General features: G+C 52.7%; 1 protein-coding gene across 3 annotated transcripts in view; it reads right to left on the minus strand.

The window, feature by feature from the left end:
- Positions 1-25,209, minus strand: part of FAM53B (family with sequence similarity 53 member B) — a 115,026-nt gene that overhangs the window by 37,692 nt on the left and 52,125 nt on the right. For all 3 annotated transcript variants that reach the window (XM_032281941.1, XM_032281942.1, XM_032281940.1), the window contains one exon: positions 16,506-17,278. In XM_032281941.1, coding sequence (XP_032137832.1) covers positions 16,506-17,278 — 773 coding nt within the window. The remainder of the gene's footprint in view (positions 1-16,505; positions 17,279-25,209) is intronic.

The raw sequence follows: 25,209 nt of genomic DNA on the forward strand, positions 1-25,209 counted from the left end.
GTCTCATTGATGTGTCTAATATTGATGTTGAAGTCAATATTAACATTGATGTTAAAATTATTTAATAAAAAAAAAAAAAAAAAAAAAAAAAAAAAAAACAGGCTTCTAAAGTTCCATGGTGCTGCCAGACGATGTCTCCGTACCAGATGGTGGACTGCACTCTGGGAGCTAGAAGCTCTCCATGGTGATTTTCAGGCCTTTAACAAGGGTTCATCATCCCGTATTCCAGAACAATCATTTATTAATGTGTCTAGGCACTGCTAAATTCTTTCACATATTAACCCAGTAAGTTCTTCTTTTACCCAATTTTCAGACCAAGAAACTGAGGCACAGAGAAGTTAAGTAACCTGCCCCGGGCAGAAGGCCCATTATACTTCGTGTGGCCAGAGGGAAGTCCCAAAGCCTCCGGAAATTCCACTGCCACTCAATCCAGGAGTGTTGCCTCCGGCTTTCTCGTCTCCAGACTTCTGGCTCAGGTTGGCTCCCCAAGGACAAACACGGCGAAAGTCCTTTTTCCCTGACGAACTCTCCCTTCCTGGTAAGGCGGAGGGAGAACCCACCTGACTGGCTACGGAGCTCAACCCCAGCCAGTGGCCCTGGCTTGTGTGTACCAGGCCCTTAGATCCTCCCTGAGAACCAGGCAAGACATTCCCAAGGGTCCAGGCACAAGCAGCTCACAGCCTCCAGTGCTCCGCATAGCTCCACAGCCCCCTTCTCCACTGAAGGGCACCAAATATGTGGGCATAGCCTTCTCTTCCTGCCCCAACCTGTCCACTGCCTGAGTGAGGTTCAAGTCCCTGGCCACCTGCCCAGGGTCATCCTTGGCTGCCCAGTGCCCACAGAAGAAAGCCCCAACTCTCCAGCTGGCTCTCAGGGCCATGTTCTCCAACCCACCCCCAGCTCCAGCCTGACCGTCTGCTCCTGGTCTCAAGAACATCTAAAAGTGCCTGTGTCTCTCCTCTCCACTCCAACTGAGGTACAGCCCAGGCCTGTCCCCTGGCTAGAAAGCTTCTTAGCTCCCCTGTAAAGGAGCCAATGCTAGGTCCTGCCCATGACAGGCAGAACCCGCCATGTGCCCCTTGCTTCCTATTCCTGGCTTGCTAGAACATGATCCCATATGCATAACTAAGCGCGAAATGAGGGCCTCGTGTCCGTCATCTTACTTCATCCTAGCAATGGCTATTATGGATCCTGCTAGATGAGTGAGAAAACCAAGGCTCAGAGGGCAGAGCCCTGGGTGTTGGTCACGTGGGCAGGTGGTATGACCCTTTCCACGTTTCTAGGTGATGACCTGCTGGTGCTGTGGCCTCCAGGGGCAGGGCTAACTATTCTCTCTACTGCTGCATTCCTGGTGCCTACAAGGGCCCGACTCACAGCAAATGCTTGGTAAATAAATAGTGGCTGAACATAGAGATTAATCTAGAATTGAATCTTGATCCTCAGAGGACGAGACTAGCCCATCTTACTATGACCCGGTTTGTAGCCGGCTATACAAACACAGCTGTCCCCATCGCAGCCCTGTAGCCTGCACTACCTTGCAGGTAAGGAGGGCGTCCTGTACATGCTAGTCTTCCCCGAGCCCTGGCCCATGCAGGGGACGCAGCTGGTGTTCAATCAATGCATTCTGATTTGAACCAGCTTACAGGGTTGTTGGCTGCCTGGACTCTGAAGGCCTAGAAAGTTCCCCTGGTGGGCAGGGCTACGTTCCGGAAGCTCTAGGCTGATAAGCTAGAGACCCTGACATTCCTGTGAATCCCTCCCAGAAGGGCAGGGCAAACTAGGGCCACAAAGGCAATTTTCCAGGAAAACCATGGTTAAGAGACTGCCAAGCCCTAGAGACATGATGGCTCTGGAACCTTCAGCATGGTCTGAGACCACCTCTGCCACATTCCTTCCACTCTGGGGCTTTCCCTCCACCTGCCACTGCAACCTTCCAGGCTCACGCTCACTGCCCAAGTGCCGGTAGGTGGGGGCTCACCCCAAGGAGCTCCCTGCAGATGGGGCTTGCAGCTGGCCAGCTGTGTAGCACCTGATGCAAGTGGCTCGAGCAGGGCACGTATGGGGACAAAGGCACAGGCCAGTGATGATATGTGAGACCATGAGCGTGGAAAGATGGCCCAGGGCTTGTCATGCTGCAAAGCTGTCTTCTCAGCACCCCCCGATGAGAAGCCCCCGCCTTCCTGTACCACCCCGTCTCCTGCCACCTCCCATCTCCCCCAGTCCTGCCCCAGCCACACACCAAGAACATCAGGCTGAGTGGATACAGTCAAAAAGCAGGCCTCAGAGACCAGGGCAGGATGCTCAGAGAAACAGGAACTCCCTGGGACCCTCAGACCAGCCCCACGGTGGGGGTGGAGCAGGTGAGCCTGGGAACCTCTATCTAGTTCCACCATGGAGCAGCCCCGTGGGCACAAGATGCTCTGGTCCTTGGGCCTCCTGTGCCTGAAGCAGAGGGCACAGCCTGGAGCACCCAGCACCCAGACCTCAGGCTGGGGCCTCTTGCCCAGCCCCTCCTTTACCAGCTGGCACTGGTGCCTTCCAGAGGAAAAGGGCCTATGGCAGCACCAAGTGGGAACCAAGGCTGAACCCCAATCCCCGCGCTTACACCCATACCCCAAAGCCCCACTCGGCAAAGCTACATGCAGCCACTGAATGCTGGAGCAGTGGCCAGGCCAAACTCAGACCTACTGTCACCTGACAAAACAGTGGATCTTGAAACCAGGACTGAAAAATATAAAATAGTGCATTAAGGATGTTCGTACATTGATGACACATGGAAATGATAGTATTTTGGAAATACTGCGTTAAACATATTATTTAAAATCATTTCACTTCCCTTTGTCACTGGTAGGAATTTGAAATTATACATGTGACTTGAATTCTGGTTTCAACGGACTGCTTCCTCTTAGACCCAGCCACCGCCTCTAAAATGGACAATGACACATCTTCCTATCTGGAGGAGAAAATGCAACAGGCAAGTTTCTTCTGCATATCTTCCCACCTCACCTGCCAACAGTCAACAGCCCACAGCTGTGGCCTGGCACTCCACCTGCATGGTCAGGGGCTGCCCTCTGCGCCTCCACGTCCCCAAGGCTGAGGAGGGCTGGGCAGGGCCGGGAGGGACTTCCATTCCTGATGCCTGGAGTGCGGGGCACGAGACTCTCCATTCTCGCACTGCAGAGCCCCAGCCCCGTGGAGGGTCACAGGACAGAGGGCTGCTCCCTCCGTCACTGAACTGCCCTTCAAGCTGATGAGAATGATGCTTCCAGAGAGGCCACAAATGGAACATTTCATAAGAAGCAGAGACCCTACTTGAAGATCACAAGCAGCAAACCACAAAATAAGATCAAGGACACGGAGCCGGCAGAGGCCTCTCCAGAGGGTGCTGCACAGGACCTCTGCCCTCATCACGCACCTTAACTCCCACGTCATGAGGCCCAGGGAGGGGCAGCGACTTGCTCTGGGATACATGGCTGGTGAGGGCACACCAGAACTACACACCAGGCCCACCGATCTCTGAAGCCCAGACTCTGCCCAGAAGGGGACCCAGGCCAGACACTGCCTTCCATTCCCTGCTGCCCTAGGTTTGGAGCAGATGCTGCATGCATATTTGCTCATAGTTTTCCCTGTGTGATTCAAGCTGAAGATCTGGTGTCTCTGCTGAGTGACAATTAACCTCACACCATTTCAGATGAGCTCTCTTTCCTGCCAAACAGTTAATGCTGCATAATCAGCCCACATCTGCTGAAAGGCTCTCCCCAAACACATGGCCGTCTCGCCCCTTCGCCTAAGCTGCTTCTGAGCAGGACTGCACCTCCAAAGCAGGGTCTTTTTTGCCATTGGCTCCCCTGCCTCGGTATTTGTTCCCATGTTTATCTCCCAGCAATTCTCAGAAAATTCTATGGTCTGAGATTGTTCTAGATTACAGTGAGATGGAAACTCTCGAGGTAAATCAGGCTTGTTTAAAGCTGGCTACCAGCTAGCAAGGGGATACAGGCACGTGCACTTTCACTGAGAACTGCCTGGACAATGGCGCCGCGCTGAGCCCCGGTGGGATCTGTCCTCCACAGGGGACACACAGTACTGAGCCAGAAAGGCACGACAAGGCCCAGGCAGCCCACGAGGGCCCTCTCCTTGTCTTATCTTCCTGGGGGAGGCACACGAGGAAAGAGGCAGACGGGAAATGGGGCCATGAGGCAAGAAGGGACCTCATGGAGGCTGAGCAGGCGCAGGAGCAAGCGTACCAGACCAGGCCTGGTGTGGCATGATGTGACGTGGCACGGCGTGGCATAGCCGCCGTTACAGTGAGCCCTCAAACCACCTTCCCCTTGTGTACCAACTTTCAAGTATGGGCACTGGTAGGCTTTTTCCTTCTGGAACAGAGAATGCCAGGTTCTCCTGCCACTCCTTCCCGAGGCCTGTGCCGGTCACTCCAAAGGTGCCCCTCGGGGAGGGAAGTGAGTGGAGGCATCCAGTGCTGCCTCCAGAGCAGCAGCCAAGAGGTCGGAGAGCAGAGCCCAGCCAGACCCCTGGCCTGGGGAAAGTGCAGGGCTGGCCTGGACCTCCTCTCCACCATTCAAGATGAGCTGTTTTGTGGGGTGTGGAGTGTAGAAGGCAGTGGCCGAAGGCTCAGAGGTCTTCAGCAAAGTCACCAAAAAAATGGTTCGTAAAGGTTCTGCCACAGGCAGTAAGGATTATTTCAAATATTGGATACATCCACTTGAGGGATGTCACCCGCACTGTCCACATGCCTCGGCTCCGTGTGGCAGAGCGCCAGATCACTGGGCCCTTCTCTCTTGTGTCCTGGACTTACATAACAGGACAGCTGAACAGCAGTGCCAGGCAGAGCTAAAGCGCTCTTCCAGAGAGGCCATGGTGCTGTATGTCCCCGTGCCCAGCTTTACCAACCTGCTCACAGTTCAGGAAATGCAGAGTCTGCTCAAGGGCTGGGAGGAGGAGTCAGGGTCACTGGGGTTTCCATGATCTATCAGTTTATGGGCCCAGGGGATGTGATAAGTAATAGCCACACATTCTGAGTACCAGGCCCTTGGACCAAAGGCTGTGAGCAGCCCCTGTGAGTACGTCACTGTACCATCACCGAACCCAAAGCCTTGGGCAAATACCAGATTTCCCTGGACCCTGTGCTTCACACGTGCTAGGAGAGTCACCCCAGAAAGGCAGCCCTATGGAGATGGGGGCCCAAAGGCTGTAGAGGCCAAAGAGTGAGTGGGGTCCATTCAGCGCTCCGCCACGCAGCCAGTAAGCACATGGCCTTGGCACTCCATATTCCTCCCTGAAAAGTAGGACAGGAGCCCCTCAGGGTCAGTAAGAGGACCACACAACTGAGGGAGGGCGCCCTGCAGACACCGGCCTGCGGGTTAGGAGTTGGTGACCCACTTCCCAGAGCCAGGGTCAGGCTGATGCGTGTGCAGATAAGGGAGGGGAGGACTCAGACACCCCCGTGAGCCTCGGGCCACTCGCTGCCACTGTTCAGCAAGAGAGGGCGGGAGGTGACTCTCTCCACCATGACAGGCACTTGCAGAGGTGCCTAACCTCCTCCAAGCCTCTCCCCGACAATGGGGCCCTGCCTAAGCGTCTCTCTGGTAGTTTTCACGCTCATCACGTGCCTTCTGCCCATGACCTCCTTGCACCGGTTTCTGCGAGGCTGTCTGCAGTCAAACTCCCAAGGTGGAAAATACACATAGCAGTCAGGTAATGCAGGTGACTGGGCATCCCATCAGATCCTGGCCCCAAAACCCCGATGGCATTCCAACCCTGGGCTCCAAGCAAAAAGCCCGCTCCTCACCCCAGCCCACAAGGCAGACCGTGATGGCACGTCCGACCCAAACCCCAGTCGCCCCTGCCTCGCTGTGCACTGCATGGGCTTGCCTTCCCTCTACTCAGGATGTTCTCCCTGATTATCTCTGCAAAGCTGATCTCATCATCTGTGACTTTGTGCCAGTGTCACCTCCTCGGCAAGGCCTCCCTGTCCCTCCAATCTGAAGCTGGCCACTTTCCACTTCTACCCCCTCTCATCCTGCCTGGAGATCCAAACCACACTGAAATGGCCCCACCTGTCATCCATCCACCCACTTTCTGCATTGCAGAAACATGCCCAGGGCCTAGCTGAGTGCTGGGTGGCCAGCACACTCTAGGCAATGATCTGCTGAGTGAAGAATGAACGGGGAAGGAGCCGCGATGTGCGCTAGAGGAGATCCCCAGCCCCGCTGGAAAACGTTAGACAGCACTCGACGGAAGGATGCTGAGCAGAGTGAGGCTGGGGGACAGTGGCGGCTGTGCGTCTCCCCGTCTGATTCCTGTGCTGTCACTGTCACACCGTCATGCTGCGAGACCTGCAGGAACAATCTGCTCCGTTCGCAGCAGTTGCTTCCCGTTTGCTGCATTTCCAACATTCACAGAATCAATTTCAACGCCTTCCCTTTCGGTGGGACCAGCTGGCCGGCACCCCCGCCTCTGAGGTCTTGTCCGAGCCCTGTGGGGCCGGTGGACTCCAAGCTGCCAGGCATTCAGAAGTGCAGTCTCTGCCGGGAGGGTCCCCTCGCGTGTAGCCACTTCTGCATGATATTAGTACTTCGTTTTCGTCTTGGCTTTTCAATTCTTCAAAAAATGAGTTAACCACTGCTCACAGTGAATTCGCCTGGATCTAACGGACTGGCTTCTGTCTCCGACAGGCCCTGGTTGGTCCAGGGAGGCCTGCCTCACCCGCTCCATGTACAGAGCTCCAGCAGGGAAACAGGGGGTCCTTCAGTGCTACCACCCCGCCACTCCAGGGAAGGGGTGGGGTGCCTGATGACCTCTGGTGACACATTACTGATGTAAGTTTGCCATTTACTGCTCACAAATTAAGCTTCTGGTGGTTGCATTATATTTTGGAACCAATCGTTTCTTTTGTTTTCCAAGAGAAATTTTTTTTAGGCCACTCCTCCCCCTCCCAAAAAGGAATTATCCAAGAGCGCTACTATGTCTAACTTTCAAAGGAGGCATTGTTAATCTTTTGGCCATAAATAGGCAATTAACACCCACTCTGAGTCTAGTCGAACCAAGTTCCCACCGGCGTGGGGACTGCAGCAAAGGGTTGGTTCTTCGTGCAGCGTTTGGTTTCTGGTTTCTCGACTGTGGCTTGAAGCTGCAAGAAAGAGTGGTAATTCGGATGGCTGATACCACAAAAATAGTAGATAAATGGGCTCCTGTCAGCAGGAGAAATTCTCTATCGATGCAGTGCTTGGGGCGACAGAGGACCATGCTGCCAAAGGCAAAGTGGGCTCAAGTAAAGGCTTCACGCTGACGGGCCCGGGGGCCAGCGGCCTGCACGGTGTCGGGAAAAGGCCCGGTCAGGCGCCAGCCGCGCTGGGCTCTGGGCGCAGCTGTCTCCATGCCATGCCCATCTCAAGGACACACCTCTTTGTGCTTCCTGCTCTGGCCCTCGCTGGGCTCTCAACAGCCCACAGGCACCATGCTAACCTCAGGCTGGGGGGGCCTTCTCTGGGTGTCCTGGATAAGGAAGCAGAAGTAAGGCAAGGAATGCCAAAATCCTCCTGGGGTTGCCAGGCGTTCCTTTCCCTGCATCCTCTGAGGCCCAGCTGGAGATTGCTCGGCTTCATTAGGAGAATCGAGGAGGCCATCACGGGCCCCTTGTTTCCCAGAGCTGCTGTCCCAGCTGTTGTAAACAGACCAGATGTGGCACAGCTGGGGCAAGATCCAGCGTGACACATATTAGAAACCATGAAAGAGTCCTCCTATGGCCCTAAGCTGCCCCCAGCCCTTCTCCAGCCCAGAGTTCAGAATGGGCAGCCACTTTCAAGTGGACAAGAACAGAGACACTTGGGCAAAGGAGTCAGAGGTTTGCAAACCGAGGGCTGACAGGAAAGGATCAGGAACGGGGCCTCCACGGGGGGAAGAAGCTGCAAGGCTAGCGATCACAGACGTGCAGGCACTGTGGGTACGACAGTCCCGCGGATACCTTCACATGGAGACAAAACAGGTCATGGTTATCCACTAGACTGCATGTCTACTACTGACAGATCAAAAAGAAATACAGTCAAAGTGAGGGCTGCAGGTTAGGTAACGAGGGACTTCCGATCAGCAAACACTCAACAGGGCAGCTTAAAGAAAGCTGCCACCTTTGGGGATTAGAGGACTGATTCTCTGCCCAGTGAAGCCTATGACTAGGATGAGCTGGAAGCCAATAACAAGATGAACCCTTCGGCCAGCCCGGCTGCTTTCACCGAGAGAACACTTCCCCAGCCCCTTATGCCTATCACCACTTCTGCTGCCCCCACCCTCTTCCAGCCCAGCTTCACGTTTGCCAGTAGCCTCCTGACTGGCCTCCCCACCTCCCCCAGAACCTACAGTCTATGCTGCTCACTGCTGTCCCAAAGGAGCTTTTTATTGCTCCCTGCTTAAAGTCTTCTGATGCTTCCACCCTGCACCCAGGGTTCCCGGTCACTCATTCCTTCTGCCGCTGCACACAGGACAGGACGTGAAGCAGTGAAGTGGACCTTGCCCTCAGCAACCCACCCATAAGAACTTGCCCTGGAAATCTTCAACGCTAGGTATCAGAACGGTTTTTTCAGACATTTCTGAAGCAGCGCCTTGTACTCAACTCAGCAGAAGCCAACCCTGAGCCCTCCTGCGTGGGACATTTCACTGCCAGGAGGGGACACCATTGCTCTGCTGGGCACAGCAGCTCAGGGCGCACTCGCCCTAGGACCTGGATCCCTCCTCCAGGTCAGGTGGAGCTAGCACCTCCAGAGGCCTGAACTCTCAACACCATCTCCACATGGCACAGTCTGGTCCCTGGGCATCTGTGGAGTCACTGGGCTGGTCATGTGCCCATCTCTGCTGCTCCCTCAAGTCCCAGACTTACCCAGGGAACTTCTGAGACCCCAAGGTATTGGGGCTCTGCCCTAGACCTGCTAATTCAGGCCCTCTGGGACAGGTCTAGTTGTCTGGCTTCCCAGACAACTCTGACTCCCATGGCGATCCCTGGGCAGATGAATGCTAGATCAGAAACCCCAGGCTCAGAGCAGCAGGGCAACCGGCTCAGTCACCACACGGCCGGGTGGCAGACAGTCTCTCAAACCCAGGTCTTCTGACTCCAACCACAACTCTGTTCCAACCGCAGTCCACCTCTGTTTCCCTTAGGACATGAGAGGCCTCTACCACACGGCGACAAGGCGAGACCCAGCCCTCAGGGTTACAGAGCCCTGCACTCACGCCCCTGCAGCACGGCTCAGCAACTCCGCCGCACCCGCAGACGAGGCCTCCTTCCGGGGAGCAGGGATGCGGCACGGCACAGCGCTATGGAGACAAGGAATTCCTGACGTGAGGCTGGTTCACGCTGACCAGCAGCAGTTCCCACCTTCTGCCAAATTTCTCTCCTTACTCCTAAAGTGCAACTCCCAATATGGCAGCCGACTCTTTCTGAGCACGTGTCCTGCGCACACAGAACTAGGCTCCAAGCACTTCATACAAATGAACTCATTTAATGAGTGAGACATTTAATGCAATGAGAGAAGGCGTACCACCCGTCCTCGTGGATGGGGAAACTGAGCCATGAAGAGTTGACTCCACGGGCAGGGCTCCAGCCTGAGGCCCCGCTTCCCACCAGCCCTGTCTCCTCGTCTCAGCCCATGCTCTCTGCTTCTCCTTCAGCAGCCTGGAAATGACCTGAGGGTTTCTCTAAACTCTTCTCTGTGGGCCCTTGGAATTGAACCAGTCAAAGGGGCAAACGCCAGCTGGCCTACAGGCCTTTCTTACTCTGGCTTCCAAGAAGTTAAACTGGCCATGTCCTCAGATGTGGGGAGGCCTCAGCTGGTAAGGCCTCGTTCTCCCTGCAGCCCATAGGCTGGGTCTCCCAAGCCTCTTTGCCAGCACCAGAGCAGGGCCTGCCTGGCAAACCAAGAGCGCTCCCAGCATGCCCGGGGCTCTCATCTGAGCAGCTGGCTTTGGAAAAGGCCCCTGCTTGAGAGAGTCCAAGCCTCCTAGCTTCTCAAACACTATCTGCTCAGGATGGCTTTCAACTGAAGCGTGGAAATCACCAAGTGGCACTAAAAGCTGCCTCCCTAGCAGTCCCCAGGTGAACTCCCATTTTCCTCTTCCCCAGGAGATCAAAGCTACTATGTCAACACTCGCCCCGATCCCAATGACCTTAAGCAGATTGCTTGTGCAACCCGAGGGCCGTGACTAGAGTCAGCAAGGAGGGATCTGGGTGGAGGCTGCAGTCAGCTGAGATCTCACCACTGCACTCCAGCCTGGCCACAGAGCAAGTCTCTGTCAAAAGAAAGGGAAGAAAGGGAGGGAAAGGAAGGGAGGGAGGCAGGGACAACGAGGACTAGCGCTGAAACAAGTCTCCTGGAACCCTGATGCCAGCATGCGCCACGGGTGGCAGGATGCCGGCCCACCAAGAGTGGAGCGCCCAGGAGACTGCCCAGAGCAGCAGAGGGGGCGACAAGAGAAAGGCGGCGGCAGGCCTGGGCTTTCTTTGTTCATCAAAGCTGGCGCCCACTGAGTGCCAACCGTGTGTCAGATCCAGGCCACGTGATTCCTCCCACACTCATGAGAAACAGGCACAGTTATTCCCATTTTACAGACAAGACGTGAGGCCTGAGGCACACAGCTCAAAAGTGGCAGAATGGGGACGAAGCCCCAGTTATCTGACTCCACAGCTCCCAGTTCTCTCTGCCACACTCTCTGTCCCATGGGCAGCATTTCTCTGGAAGGGCCAGCTCAGCGGTCATCACCCAGGACCAAGCACAGCAGCAGGAGCACTGAGCGGGGTCAGGAAGCCAGGGCTCCCACTTTCCAGGGCGCCTCACTAACCACGTGACTTTGGGCAAGGCCCCAAATCTCCCTGGACTCTGGAGGCCTCATCCTCAACTGAGAGGATGGATTAGAACAGAGATGGCAGACGACGTTCAATTACTCATGAATTAGCAATGGCGGCCAAGACTGACAAGGGGAGGATCCTAAGACCTCTGCTAAATTCACCCGAAAAGACTGCCATGACTGATTAGCCATGTCTGTCAAGAGCACGGAAGGAGGCGTGCGAGTTCAGCACCCAAGGCTGCCCCCTTGACGTCCCTCAACTCTGACAGTCCAGGTCTTACCGGCTCTCTTCCTTTGTTCCAGACTATCCTAACTATCTCCAGGTCAGAGGCAACTATTCCCATGTGCCTGCCCACAAAAGGTTTTGCCTTTACTTGTATTTAGCATTTCTTTCATTCCAACGGGCTTTCTAGGGCTTTCCATGTCTACCTGTCTCACCAGATCTTCACACCGTCTGCAGTCGTGTTATAAGTGGTGTTCCACCTCTGAATTCCTCTACTTGCCGTCGGCACAGCTCCCCACCCTGAGAGGAAGGCTGCTGAGGGTGCAGGGCAGCGGGAACCCTAGGCAGCTGAAGGGGAACAGCCACTGGCAGGGTGGACACAAGAAAGCCACAAAGGCGCGGGCAAGCTGGGCTTGCCACACAGGAAGTTGGCAAGGAAAGGCACAGCTGGCCTGCAGCTGCTGGGGGTGCCTGAGCAAGAAGTCATGCAGCCACCCCACATGGTGACCAAGAAGGGCGGCCCCCACCAGCACAAAAGATGGAAAGTGGAAGTTGGCTGGGGGGCTTCACCTGGGGAGGACCTGTCCAGCAAAGAGCTGCCGGTCGCTAATGAGCGTCCGCACAAGCTCTCACGACTTCCTGCAGCAGCCCCCCATCCTGCGCAGCCCCTATGGCCCTGCCCACCAGTTCTCCTGAACTCATCCCCAGGAACACGGCTCTCGGAGGCTTCCCGAAGGCGTGCTGGCATGCTGGTTTCTACCTCATGCTTCTTTTCTGCCCCAAACTGCCCCTGGCCAGCTTTCACGGCCCCTCAAACATCTGCTAACACAACAGTTGCTGCCTGTTCTGAGGCCTGCTCAGGGGGGTTCGGGCCTCAGTGTGTGGGCAGCTGCAATCAATCAAACCTCTGTTTCGGCATCCCGACCCCTCCCCGCAAACATCTTGCTTCTGTTTGAAGCACTGAGAAATACAATTTGTTGCTCTTTCAAGCTGACCAGCTTGGAGTTAAAAATACAGCAGGGACTATGACACCCGGGGGACTACATTCAATGGGTGATCTTTTTCATTGTTGCTTTTTTCTGAAATCTTCGCTCATACACATGTGATCCCTGTCTAAATGGCCGCCTATAGCCCAAGTCTTGCTGGGAGCCAACCAATGCTGGGTGGTCAAACCAGGTCTCAAAAAAGCAGTAAGGAAAATGCCAGCAAAAGTCCTGCTAATAAACAACTCACACCCTCGGGCTGGGCCCTGCCCTCAATGGCACACATTGTCATATTGCAAAAGGAAGGCCACAGCGTCACAGAGAACAGCAACCAGACGGGATGAAAACACCACGTGAGGAGGGAGGCTGTGCAGGAGGTCCCGGGGCCAGCTGGAGTGGTGGTAACAGGGAAACGAGTCCTCTGAGCTGCCTGTGGGCAACTTGCTCTGTGGAACCGAGTGGTTGTAAGTACAAGTCCAGGGAGGGCGGACACTGCCGCCCTAGGTCCTTGCGTCACTCTCCCCAGCAGGGCTTTCCTCACTAGTCAGCCTCCCCAACTGAGGACCCAGATGGCCTGCTCACCTGCGGCCTCATTCAGCAGCTCTGCCTGCTCTCCTGGCACTGGGTTGTAAGAAGACGTGAGCAAAGACCACCTGAAAGCCAGGCCTACACCCCACCCAGTGCATGTCATCCCCGAGAGACAGGAGCCCCCACTGCCGTTAACTGGACAGCTGTGCCCCAGAGATGGGCTCGGAAGGGGTGGGGTGGCTGGCGGGCCCCTGGGATATTCCACCCTAGTTTCAAGGGCGACAGACATGAGAATGCTCACACTCGGCCAACTTCCTCTGGCGAGGGGTGCGAATCTGATTCCGTCACCATTTCATAACCCTGGGCTCTGAACAGAGCTGACCGCAGGCTGAGCCGAGCCACAGGGCAGGCCTCCTCCCCATTTACCAAAGAAAAGCGATGAGGCAAGAAGGTGAACAAACAAGACAAAGTGGCATGAACAGAAAAGGGAGGATGGAACACAGGGAAAACGGTGGACAAAGAAAAAGAGGCATTCTCATAGCAGACCGAGGGCACCTCCCGGGAATGTCCACCCTCTGCTCCTCGTTCTGTTAGAAGCAGCCCACACCTTTCCTCCAAGTCCTGTGACTGTGACGATGATCACGGATGTTTGTCAGCACCCACCCTGGGCCAGCCAGTGCACCGGGTGGGACGTTTATGTACATATAGATACAGATGCACACACGTGCATATCAAAAGATGTGGATACACACACACAGCTATAGATACACACCCATATGGACTGACACACACATACACATAAGCGCATTCTCCACACACGTCGCTTCCCTTGCACCTCCCAAGTCCTGTCCTCCCACATGTTAAGCAATTTGCCCAGGGCTTCCAGTCTCTGGCCCCACCTCTGGAGGCCTTCCGGTTTGTCAATGTCACCTTCTAAATGCAGACCCAAAAGTGAACACCACGCCCAGACGAGCCAACAGAGGGGACCAACAGAGCTTCAGTTTCCTCAGGAGGGACTGCAATGGCCAACCTCTGAGGTCACATCTCCTGACATCCCCTGCACAGGGTCTACACCCAGGGAGCCTGCTCCTGCTGGACTCAACTGTGGATACAGACAAGGGCAGGTCCTGGGACCTCAGCGCTTCTAGCCCTCTTACTCTCTCAGGTTCTCTCCCTGGTCCCTTTCCTGCCGGCGGGTTGGAGGGGCTCCAGCTAGCACAGCCCATCTGGCTACACCGTGTCATGGCCAGAGGGAAGCCCCTGTGTTCTCACACACACCCTCAAGATCTGCTCTGGGACCCAGTCGGGGCCTCTAGGGGAGCTGGGGCTCTTTAGAACGGCCAGCTGTTCCAAAGGTCTAACTGAAAAGGCTGTCTGCACCTTTAACCTGAGGCTCTCACACCCCTGGCCTCAGAGCCCACAGACGAAGGGCACCTTTACAAGAATGTAAAGTGTAGCTCTCACCCCCAAAGGCAAAGGTGTGAACCGAGATCCAAAGGCCCAGGAAAGAGAGGCCAGAGAATGGTGGAAGGAAGCAGGCCTCACCTAGTGCAAGCCTGCCCTTCCAAAGATATGGAAAGCCCAACTCCAAGCCTTACTTCCATGGGCAAGTAGGGCAGGCCCCATCCCCTTCTTGGTGGTCCCAAATGTTGAGTGAAGCCACAGCATGCAGATGCTAGGGTCTGTGGCCAGTGGTCCCACCTCAGTGGCCATCTGGCAACATGTTAGTCCTTGTACACCGGCAACACACCCAGCTCATCAGGTTCCCATGCATGAGGCCCTGCAATGCCCAGGGCTCTTGACAAACACACGGGGATACCCTAGGCCTTGTTCTCAGGGCCCCATAGAAGAGCAAGGCCCACCTCCCCAGGCTAGAAATCATCTGATGGCAGAGTCTGACAGAGAGAGGGCTGGCCAGGGTCTAGACTCCTGGTGCGGGCATGGCTCAGCGTCCACAGGCCCAGCCTCAGGGCTCACATGCTTCCCAGAGACCCCTCTCTACTTTCCCTGTGCCCGGGACCCACTGCCAAGCAGGAGGCCAAGGACAGACAGGCTGAACCAGAGCAGGCTCCATGCACTTCCCAGATCCAGGAGGCCCGCCTGGAGCCAACGAAGCCGTCTATACAACTGGGCACAGCCCCACCGAGCAATATTATTTTTAAATAGTTTCTCACCAAACGAGGTCAGGAAATGTCTCCAATGATGCCAGTGGTGTTATTCCAACTGTGGCTAGTAAAATATAATAACATGTATGTTGTTTTTATTACCTATCTAGCTTATTAGGTAATAAAATATGCTCGGCATTAAAAATTTAACTGAAGCCGTTATCATACCCAGAACTCTGGACTGTGGGTTTTCATCAGAAGTCACCCAAATCTGTCACCTCTCCAGCCTTTTTACCTATGTAAACTTTTCTAGAGAGGGGAAATTCCTCTGGGTATCCAATAAATGTGTTCAATTCCTGTCCAGCTAGTAAAGTAAAAAACGTCCACTATGCAGGAAAGAGAACGGCACACGCCTGGAGCCGCAATGGAAGAAACAGAAACTGGATGAGGAGGGGCAGCTCTGCCCCACACCCCTGCAGGCCCTCCCCTAAGCGGATCGCACTGGCACAGAGGAGGCACAAGTACACCACCATCTTGCCCTCCTATTGCCCCAGCCAGCGCCCAGGCTCCTGAACAAAGGTGGTCAGAAAGTCTGGACTCGGGGCCAGGTATGCTCTGGACCTAAGACACCTGCACCTCTTCCCTTCCGGGTAGACCTCTATGTTAGGAGTAGGAAGTAAAGGAGAGAGGGGCAAAACCCCATGAAGAGAAACTGCACTCTCTTTGTAAAAGGAAAGAAGACCCAACTGAGAAAACAACATCAGGCACTGAAGGAAGTCAGCTATGCCCGCCTGAAACACAGTGAGCACGATGATCCTGCCTGCCCTGGATCTGGCCAAAATGCTGAATGACCAAGGCCAACCCCTCTGAAACCATCCTCACCAACAAGATGATCTTCACCCTCAAACCCAGTGAGGACCAATGTTTATAGAAACAAGTCCAGAAAAGATGATGGTCAGACCGTGGCATTAAGCAACTGACGGCGTCCTGAATGAACACAGAACCAAGCTCATTGATCCCTGAGTCAGAGGTCATGGGGGCCAGCACCACTTCCTGGGCCTCATAATCACCTTGCCATCCCCAGCCACGAACAGAGGCAGCAGGCTCACAGCCTCTCCTGATGACGGAGTATTAACTCCAAGTTCATCTCACTCAAATCAACATCCAAGATCAGTGTTAGCACAAGGCAGGGCTCCAAGACAAAGAGGATAAAGTCCAAGTGACAGGAGCATGTGGCCAGACACTTCCTCTACAGTGAAGGGCAAGGATGACTGCAGAAGCAGCTCAGAGGATACTGATCACAACTTCTCGACGGCCTCATATTTCAACAGTTTAATCAAAGGAATAAACTGCCCCCAGTCACTAGCTCTCAGCAACCATTACCCACAAGCCCAATCTCAGGATCAGCATCATCCAAGGGACACTGAATCCCAGTGTGTGTGAATGTTTCTTGCAGCAGCTACAGGGGTGGCTTCCTGGGAGAGACGGCTCCAGTGAAGGGCCAGAGGGGATTCCCAGTGTTTGGTCCCTGAGTCTGCCCACCAACGCCCCGCCTCTCACCATCTGGCTGCCCTTGTACCCCTAGCACTATGCTCACAGTGAAAGGGAATATTTGGTTGTAAATAGAGAGAAAAAAAAAAAAACGTGTTTTAAAAACCAACTGGAAATAAGCTATCTTTGAACAGGTTTAAAAAACAAGGAAATTAACCAACTCCTGCGTATTTCGGAAACTGGAGTTCTATGCTTGTCCAGGATGGCCCAGAACCAGCAGAGGCTCCAGTGAGCACCAAGGTGACTCCAGGCTGCCAGGACTCTTACCTGTGCCATCTTGGCAAGGTCTAGAGAAGGCCTCTGCTCTTGAACTTCTTCAGGGCGCCGCCTTTTAACACCGACCTTCTTGTCATTAAGGACACATGGCTGGGAGCGGCTGCGGGAAAGGCCACTGGAGCGTCTCGCCAGCTCTGGCGTTGAGGCAGGTGTGCTGCTGGCTGAGGGAGGACAGTATTCCACAAAGGAAAACTGCTCGTGTGAGCAAGAGAGGGACCGCTGCAGGTCCAGCCGGCCCCCTCCCATGGGGTATGGGTCAGGGCTCCAGGTGTCACCTGCCTGTCCACAGGGGGCTGAGCCTGGCACCCCTTGGCAGTGCGGCCCTCCAAATCGGTGGTGGAGTCCTGCCTGGTCACAGGGGGAGGAGAGCGCGTTGGCCCGGGAAGGGAGGCTGAAGCTGGAGCTCCTCTGCATGGTGCTGAAGCCATTGGAATAGCGCTGGACGCTGCCCCCGCTGTAGCAGCGTCTCTTTTCCACGGGAGTCCAGACTTTGGAGCCCAAGGGCCTCCATGATGTCCGGCAGCTGGACATCTCATCGGAGAAGGACAGTGAGCGGCACTGGCGCTTGCTAGGGGGTGCTGAGGGGTTCCCGTTGTGGTCACTGATGCTGAGGTCTTTGATCAGACTGGTCACAGCACAGGCGGTCACTCCCTCCCGGTGCCACAGTGAGCTGTCCTTTTCAGGCAGGCATTCCCAGATGCTGGTGCTTGGTTGGTCAATCTGAAGAGGGCATTTCCTGTCCAGGTCTCGCCATCTGTCATTTTCTGGTTCATAAATGACAAGGAGAAAACAGAATTTGAGAAGGCCTTCACTCCAGACCTCTATTAGCTCCACACCAACAGCCCATTTCAAACATAGCATCTTAAGAGCCAAAAGGCCCCTAGAAACCATCCAGTCCAACCTCATGTTACAGATGAGAAACCGAGGTTCAGAGAGGGGAGGTGAATCCCAAGGCTTTGAAGTGGAAGCAGAGCAGGGCCTAGAATCCAGATATACCCCTGGGACTCCTGATAGGGTTTTCTTTCCAGTATACCACACTGCCTCCCAGGAGAATCCAAAGCAAATTTTCATCCAAAATGCCTTCTCATCTTATGGATGGGAAACCGAATCGCCCTGAACCCTGCCCTGGCTGGCAAGAGTCAGGACAAGACATGTGTTAAGTGCCACTAGGTTGCAGCTCTCAGGACTGGGACTTGATGCCCCAGCAGAAGACCACAACCAAAAATGTCTCTCAACACCTCAGATGGCCAAGGACACAAGATGGCTGGGGCACTGCCAGGTTAGTTCACCCAAATTCCACCTTTAAAGCCTTTGCTAAGAATAGAAGCTGGAGCTTGTACTGATTTAGGTCACCTCCACCAAAATGCTCAACACCAACATCATCAATGGCTGCCAATCACAGCGCTTTCCCTGTGTTCACTCGATTTTTCACTTAAAGCAATTAAAATCTGTAAGGACAAGTCTTGGGCTTCACAGACTTAAGGGCACCACTTAAACTTATGTATTCAGGTCTTTACTTGAATACATGAATAAATAAGCTACTCTGCTATGAAATGCTACATTTGCACTTGAACCTTTATTTCTGTGAAATATTCAAGAACTAGATACTGTATTTCTACTATGGAATCAGGCACCATGCTGGGAATTTTAAGAGATGCAAAGATAAATTTGAGATCGCTCCTGTATTCAAGTTTATAGTAGAAAAGCAAAGTTAGGAAATATGCCGTGCTATCAGGGAACAACTCGTTAGCACTATTTCCTCGAACCTATATATATTTACAAACCATGCACATGTGGATGGCTTGAGCCAGTCAAGAGAATAGAAGTGAGACCTGCAATGCTACTCGGTAGGTATTTAAATGCACGCCGGGTCTCAGAGCAATGCAGATCACTTACTGAGCATTTACCCTGGGCTGTGTCATCCACACAGCACCCTGTGTACAGGTACAATCATGGACCAGATAGGGAGACTGAGGCTTGGGGGACATTGAGCAACTAGCCCAAGACCACACGGCTAATACCTGACAGGGTGTACACCCAGGTTAGTCAGGCCCCAGAGCACAGGCCCTTTTCTATACTACAAAGCAAGGGCCAGGAGCCCAGAATAAAAGCCAAGGCAGAGCTAACGGTGGTAGTCCTTCTTCTTGGGCATCCCGCCAAGGTCATGAGATAAGGATTGAGGGGCTGGGACCCTGGCAGGGAACAAGGGAAGAAATTGTCCAGAGGCTGTCTTCACGGAGCGCCTCAGAAGCTGGAGATGCAGGAGGGAGACAAAAGCCCAGGCAAGCCGGCTGCAACAAAGCAGGACTGTCGCTAAACATCCGATTCATTCATCACACGCTGTTCATCTCACCTCTGAGATCTCTCAGGCCCTGACCACGGCAGGTCTCGATATCTGCTCCTCCAAAAATCATCCAAAGTACCTTCCTGCAAGTTCCATTAGGATATTCAAATATGCTTCAGCACCCAAGGAAACCACTTCCTTTAGGTATTCACCATTCTGTTAAATCAGTTTCAGCTTGACACTAGTCAGCAGCTGAAAGTTCAATAAACTAATATAAAATTTTTTTTTGAGACAGGACCTGGCTCTGTCGCCCAGACTGGAGAGCAGTGGCATGATTTCAGCTTACTGCAACCTCCACCTCCCAGATTCAAGCTATTCTGGTGCCTGGCCCTCCTGAGTAGCTGGGATTACAGGCATGTACCACACACCCAGCTAATTTTTTTATTTTTTGTAGACATGGGGTTTTACCATGTTGGCCAGGCTGGTCTCAAACTCTCGGCCTCAAGTGATCCGCCCACCTTGGCCTCCCAAAGTGCTGGGATTACAGGCATGAGTCACCATGACCAACTATAAAGTAAAATTAAAGAAAATATAAACTCTTGTTGACAGAGTCACAACTATTCCAGTTATCTGACTTAAAAGAAAACGAAGTTATCTTAAGAAGAAAGTGAAGATTTATGTATGATGATGTTCATCAAAATGAGTCATAGCAAAATGGTAAACATAATTTAAACATCTTACAGCAGGGGGCTGGTTAAATCAATTATCAAGGAATAACATGGAGCATGAAGAAGCAGAGTTTCAAAGAATATTAAATGGCGTGCGGAAATGCTAGTAATATAAAGCTAAGTGTAAAGAAACAGGATATAAAACTGTATAGACGATGTGATTCCTACTTAGTAAAATGGGTATGTTGTGGTAGGAAGGAAATAAACCAAAATGTTAATAGCGGATTGGCAGAGAACTGGTTAATTTATTTTTTCTCTTTAGTTTTTCTATAGTCTCCAAATGTTCTATGAGAAAAAATGTATTACCAAATATGTGGGGGGTGTGGGCACCAAGCCCACGGGTGCTGTGCCCTTGCTTAACTCAGGAGGTGAGCCAGGGTCAGGGTGGGGGCCCATAGCCCGCCCTCCTCTGGGTTGACTCCTCTGGGTGTTCAGGAGGTTGCCATACGAAAACGCTGGCCACTAACTTCTCTTTTGGGACAAGGCACTGAGGCACCAGATGGGGCAGGAATGTGGCCGACTGAGGCGGAAACCAACGGGCTGGGCACGGAGCGGTGAGGGTGGCCGGCGCGCACAGAGCCCGAGGCATACTACAGACTGTGTCTCCATCAGGTCTCAGGGAAACCCGGGATAAAAAGGAGTTAATCCCACTCTCAGAGGATACCATCTTCTCTTCCATCTTTGTGCCACTGGCCTGGAATTTTCCCCACCTCTAGGGAAATCATGAAAAGAAAGGGGAATTGGGAGCCGGGTAAACAGGAACACGCCCTCTCGCTCATCTGCTAGTGCCCTTCCTTTCCACGGCCGTCCTGCAATCTTGGTGCTTCCTAAAGGGACTCCTCAGGGCCTCCCTACTCCAGTCCTATCTCCTCACTGCCTCTAGAGAACTTTCTGAAGCCCCCACCTAGTACCTATTGTGGCCCATTCCCTTCAGCTGTTACCCGCTGCTTCTGGGAAAGGTGGCAAGCGCTTCAGATTGGCACCTGGGCCCACCTCCCCATTGTTCCCCCCAACAAACCCTACGCTCCAGGTATCAAACCTCCTATGACAGTGAAGGTCAGAAAAGAATCATATAGCATCAGATTCACCCTTGAAGAATCCCTGAACCAGCCCACAAAGTACACCTCCTCCCCCGGCTCTGCGTAGACAGCCCAAAAGAGTAATTCTTACGCACCAGCGATTCTTTACAAAACTAAAGTTTAATAACTGTACTGCGGGAGCGAGCACAGGTAAGATCTACATGCAGAAAGGCTGGAAGTCCCACTCGCGGGGCCTCGAGGGGACTATCAAAACCCAGGACATCAGAGCTGGATGACGAACTCCTACAGGACCTACTCATCCTGTGTTACAGAGTAAGCCTCTATGGCCTAATATATAAGATTTCTTTGTTGGGCGGAGGATTCAGTCAGTTTTTAACTGTGAAGGGAAGTGCAGCTTCCCCCAAACATCAGCTCTTTCACTCTTTGCAAAGGCCTGGAATGTTATTTTCCTGCCTTCATCCTCCCTTCACCAAGTCAGTCTCCTCATTTAAAAAGCCAACTCAAAGCTCCTCTGAAGATGCACCTTCTCCTAGCTCTGTGCACCCGAACTGTAATTACTGATCTGCTTACACATCTACTTCTCCTCCTAAGCCACAGACTCTCAAGCACAGCCCCAGTGAGGCTCCCCGGTGCCGAGCACAGAGCGGGGCACACAGCAGACCTGAGTCTGGTGCACGGATGAAGGACTGGATTGCAAACTGAAATAAAAGCTACAAGAGGATGTGGCGCTCCCTTGGACTCATGTGTCTTTTGTCCTTGGCAAAGGTGAGTCTTCCTTGGCCGGGTAAGTCCAACCTGGGCTGTGCCCTGAACCATCTGCCCCACCTGGGCCTTGTGGCCATGTGCGACTCAGCCAGGAGATGCGTTGGTTGGCAGTCACGTCTAAGACACTCTGGAAATGTAAAGCACTGCTACGGTGTATCAACACCAGCCAGGTGGCCACTTGTGCAGCCTGCAGGCAGATAATATTTTAATTGTTTCTATCTTTATCGCTTTGAGAAGTACAATATGAGAAAAGTAAAAACAATCGAGGCTAAGTTTAGCCCTATGTTTTTGCCATTCGCTCAGGGAACAGAAAGCAATTTATTGGGTCAGATCACCAGACAAAAGAAACAGGAATAGAAGCTAATTTTTAATGGCAAACTGCCCCAACCGCTAGGCCCTGACGTCACTCTACACAAAGGGCCTTGGTAGGCCTCTGAGAAGAGGATACGGGGTGCCCCCACCCCTTCCATTCAATATCACTTCTGCACAAACAACTGTAAGTCTTTGAAGTCACAATGGCTGTGGACGTAGGAGTCTACTGAGCAATAGTCACTTGGTGTAGTGGAAAGGGCAAGGGCCTGGGTTCAAATCTCAGCTCTGTAAGTTACTTATCCTCATAGCTACTATGAAAATTAAATAGGCATCTCGTACAGGGTATAGAGTAGGCTCTCAAAAACAGCAGTCATCATGAGGATAATTAACAGTATTGGAAACGCTCTCCTAGCTGAGGCTTGACTCAACTAGAGCTGCAACTGGATACCAGCCTCTGTGGAACCCAGCTGGAGTGGTAACCTGGCTTCTCTGCACTAGAACTTCTCAACATGTGGGTTCTAGGCCACCTACAGGAGCATCCTTTGGGGCTGTTTGTTAAAATGCAGATTTCTAGGCCCCATCTCTGACTTGGTAAATCAGAATCTCTCTGGGTAGGCATTGGAATGCAGACGACATAGAGACCTGAGTTCTCAAACATCTGTCAGAATGGCGGCCATTGGGGCCATCCGGCACCACTGCCCAGAAGCTTCAGGAGGGTTGACAATTCTGGTCTCTACAAATTTGAATTCATAACATCACTGAAAGTTGGTGTTTATGTTTTGGTTTAGGCCAATTACAGGAAGTAGAACTATGGAGAGTAGAACTTGTAGGTTTCACAGGACAGGATGGGACCTTCAGGGCTTCCTTCTCAAGCTGTACAACATGCTCTTGATAGAGAGCCACTAGCAAAGGCCTGAGAGGCTAACTTACTCCTGTGAACAAGGTGAGTGTGAAGCCTCCCACTTTCTCCCTGAGAACATGCTATGGCCCATCAGCTGTGTCCCAAAGCTAGGCAGAGGGGCTCCCCATCCACCTGCAGCCTGACACCAAGCCCCTGGGAGCCCTGAGAGGGCGCAATGCCCCACAGCCTGAGAGCATGGCACCAGCCCGTTCAGTCCTATGCTGCGCCTGTTGCTTTAGCCTTTAGGGTATACAAAGCTTCTCCGTGTCCCCACTCAGCGTATCTTCACAAGTCTGAAATGATACATATGTGACAGCATGTATATTTGTGTGTAGCATAAATGCATACGGGGCTTTGCCTGCAGATGGGAAGGTGAGCCACACAAGTGTCCTGGGGCCCAGTTCTCTCTGTCTTGGACAGATTAGGTGACCAAGGTCTCTTCCAAAGCTGAGGTTCGACGTCTGAGCTTGCAGTTTCTGACTTTTGATTACGCCACAAAGAACAGGAGAAGGAGATGCCTACATATGCAGAGACAAGGACCCAAATCCCCAAATTCTCACTCGCAGGGCTCTGGTCCTGCCACCATGTGACTTAAGAAGGGCAGAAGACTGCTGAGCGCACAGATCCTAGAGCTAGAAGTAAGAAAAACACTTAGAAGAACATCTGACCTCAAATGTTCTTATTTCCATTTCTACCCTCACATGTGAAGGAAAATTCCCGAGGCCCAGATTCTTGGGGGTCTATAAGTCTTCATATATTCAAAAGATAGAGGAGTTTTATAGCCCTGGAGAGCTCTGTGCTGTTTTCAGCGGTGCCTTATAGTCACATAAGTACAGCAGAATGTGGTTTTCAGAAAAGATTAAGCACCTCCTGTAGAGACCAAGATACAAAATGCCCCGATTAGCAAGCCTGCTGTCAGATCCTGATCAGCTGACTCATTCTTAGATTTCACACCTATCTACTTGGGCTGACAATCTCTCTCCCCTGCCCTGTGGGTTGGGTTGTGCTAACTTGGCCTCAGGGGCACAAAGATTCTATGCTTGGTTTGGGGAGAAGCTCACCAATCTTTCAATGGGAAAATCAAGAGAGCCGAGGTGTCTTTCTGAAGGTGGTTTTGCTAAACTGATCTTATGAAAAGAACATGGGGGTGGGAAGACACAAGCAGGGAAATGACATGAGCTCCCTCATGATGGTATCATCTGTTTCTAAATGGACTTTAGAGCCTGTGGCTCCCTGGAGAGTCTCTTTGCCTGTATTACCAGAAGGAGACTCAACTCAGACTGTGTCAGGAACAAAAGGTCCTCGGGCTTTGCAGCTTCAGGTCCTGCCCACTCACCTGAGATGGACTATAAAATGGCAGCTGTGTCTTGGGTTCAGGGACAGCAACACAGGACACCGAGTTCCTCATACAAGACAGAAGGAACAAGGGATTAGGATGTTCCATCAGGCCCCAAATCCAAGGAAGCAGGAAGGCGGGTCTGCAGGCCTCTGGGAGGTGACAGAGAGGCTGCTAAGGACAAAGACTAGGGTTCAGAGACATTACCAGGGCCCTGCCCTTACCAGCAGAGTTGGGGTGGCCCATGGCAGCTGCCACTGCTTCTGGGAAGTTTCTGCTCTTACAAAAAATACCCAGTGGGATCCTCAAGGTTAAAAGCCACAGCAGATGGGGCATTGGGAACAGGGGCCTCAGTCTCACCATCTATACCCCCCAGCTCCCGCAGGCACTCATAAATGTACTGGGAGCAGCTAGCATTTGCAATGGCAACAAGAACTCTGAAGGGACAACAAGGTCAGTGTGCCCCATCTCCTCTGGATTTCCATCCTGACTGTGGGTGTGCACAGAGCATGTGAAACAGGCAGCTGCTGGTGATGCATCTCTCAACGGATGTGCACAGCAAAGCCAGGCGCCATTAAACAGACGAGGGAATTGACGGCAGACAGAGCTTTTCATGAAACTGTCAATAAATGCATATTCACTGCTGATCAGCTAACACTCCAACAGGGTCCTTGTTGAAGCTGAGAAAGAGCATGAGTGTGCATCCCAAGGACGAGACTCATCTCATGGGTTGTCACAGCAATGCCCATTTGACGGGGAAACTGGGCTTCAGAAATATGTCACATCTCCCACATAGACACACATCCAGCAAATGACAGGGCCCAGACGTCAACCTAGTCTGCAGTCCCACGGTCACACTCTTGCAGTTGGGCCAGGCTGCCTAATGTGACCATCTCTCCATGTGGAAGGCATGGCACTCAGACAGGCTGGCAGTGGCCATTCCCTGTCCCTCTGGCACTACTGTGGTCCCCTCCCCATCAAGTCAGCCCAACCTGGGCAAGAAGGCAGCCCGAGGAAGCTCTGATTTCACTTGTCACTGGCAACACCATCATGTGCCAACCACATTTTACATCTACTTCCATTCTGTGCTTTATTCCAGAAACACTGTCTGAAACCAATGAATGGGACAAGGAAGAATTTAAATATCCTGTGTTGATGAACAAACAATTTTAGATATTTTTAAAAATCACACAGATGACCATAATAAAAATAAACTAATAATAAAGCAAATCTTTAAAAATAATACATATACATATATACACACACATACTTATATATGGATGTAATGTTTTCTCAATGAAAACAAATCTCATTCTAGCATACACTGGT

The sequence above is a fragment of the Sapajus apella genome, unplaced genomic scaffold (assembly GCF_009761245.1).
Source record: "Sapajus apella isolate SASKATOON/1434 unplaced genomic scaffold, GSC_monkey_1.0 scaffold13, whole genome shotgun sequence".
Classification (NCBI taxonomy): Eukaryota; Metazoa; Chordata; class Mammalia; order Primates; family Cebidae; genus Sapajus; species Sapajus apella.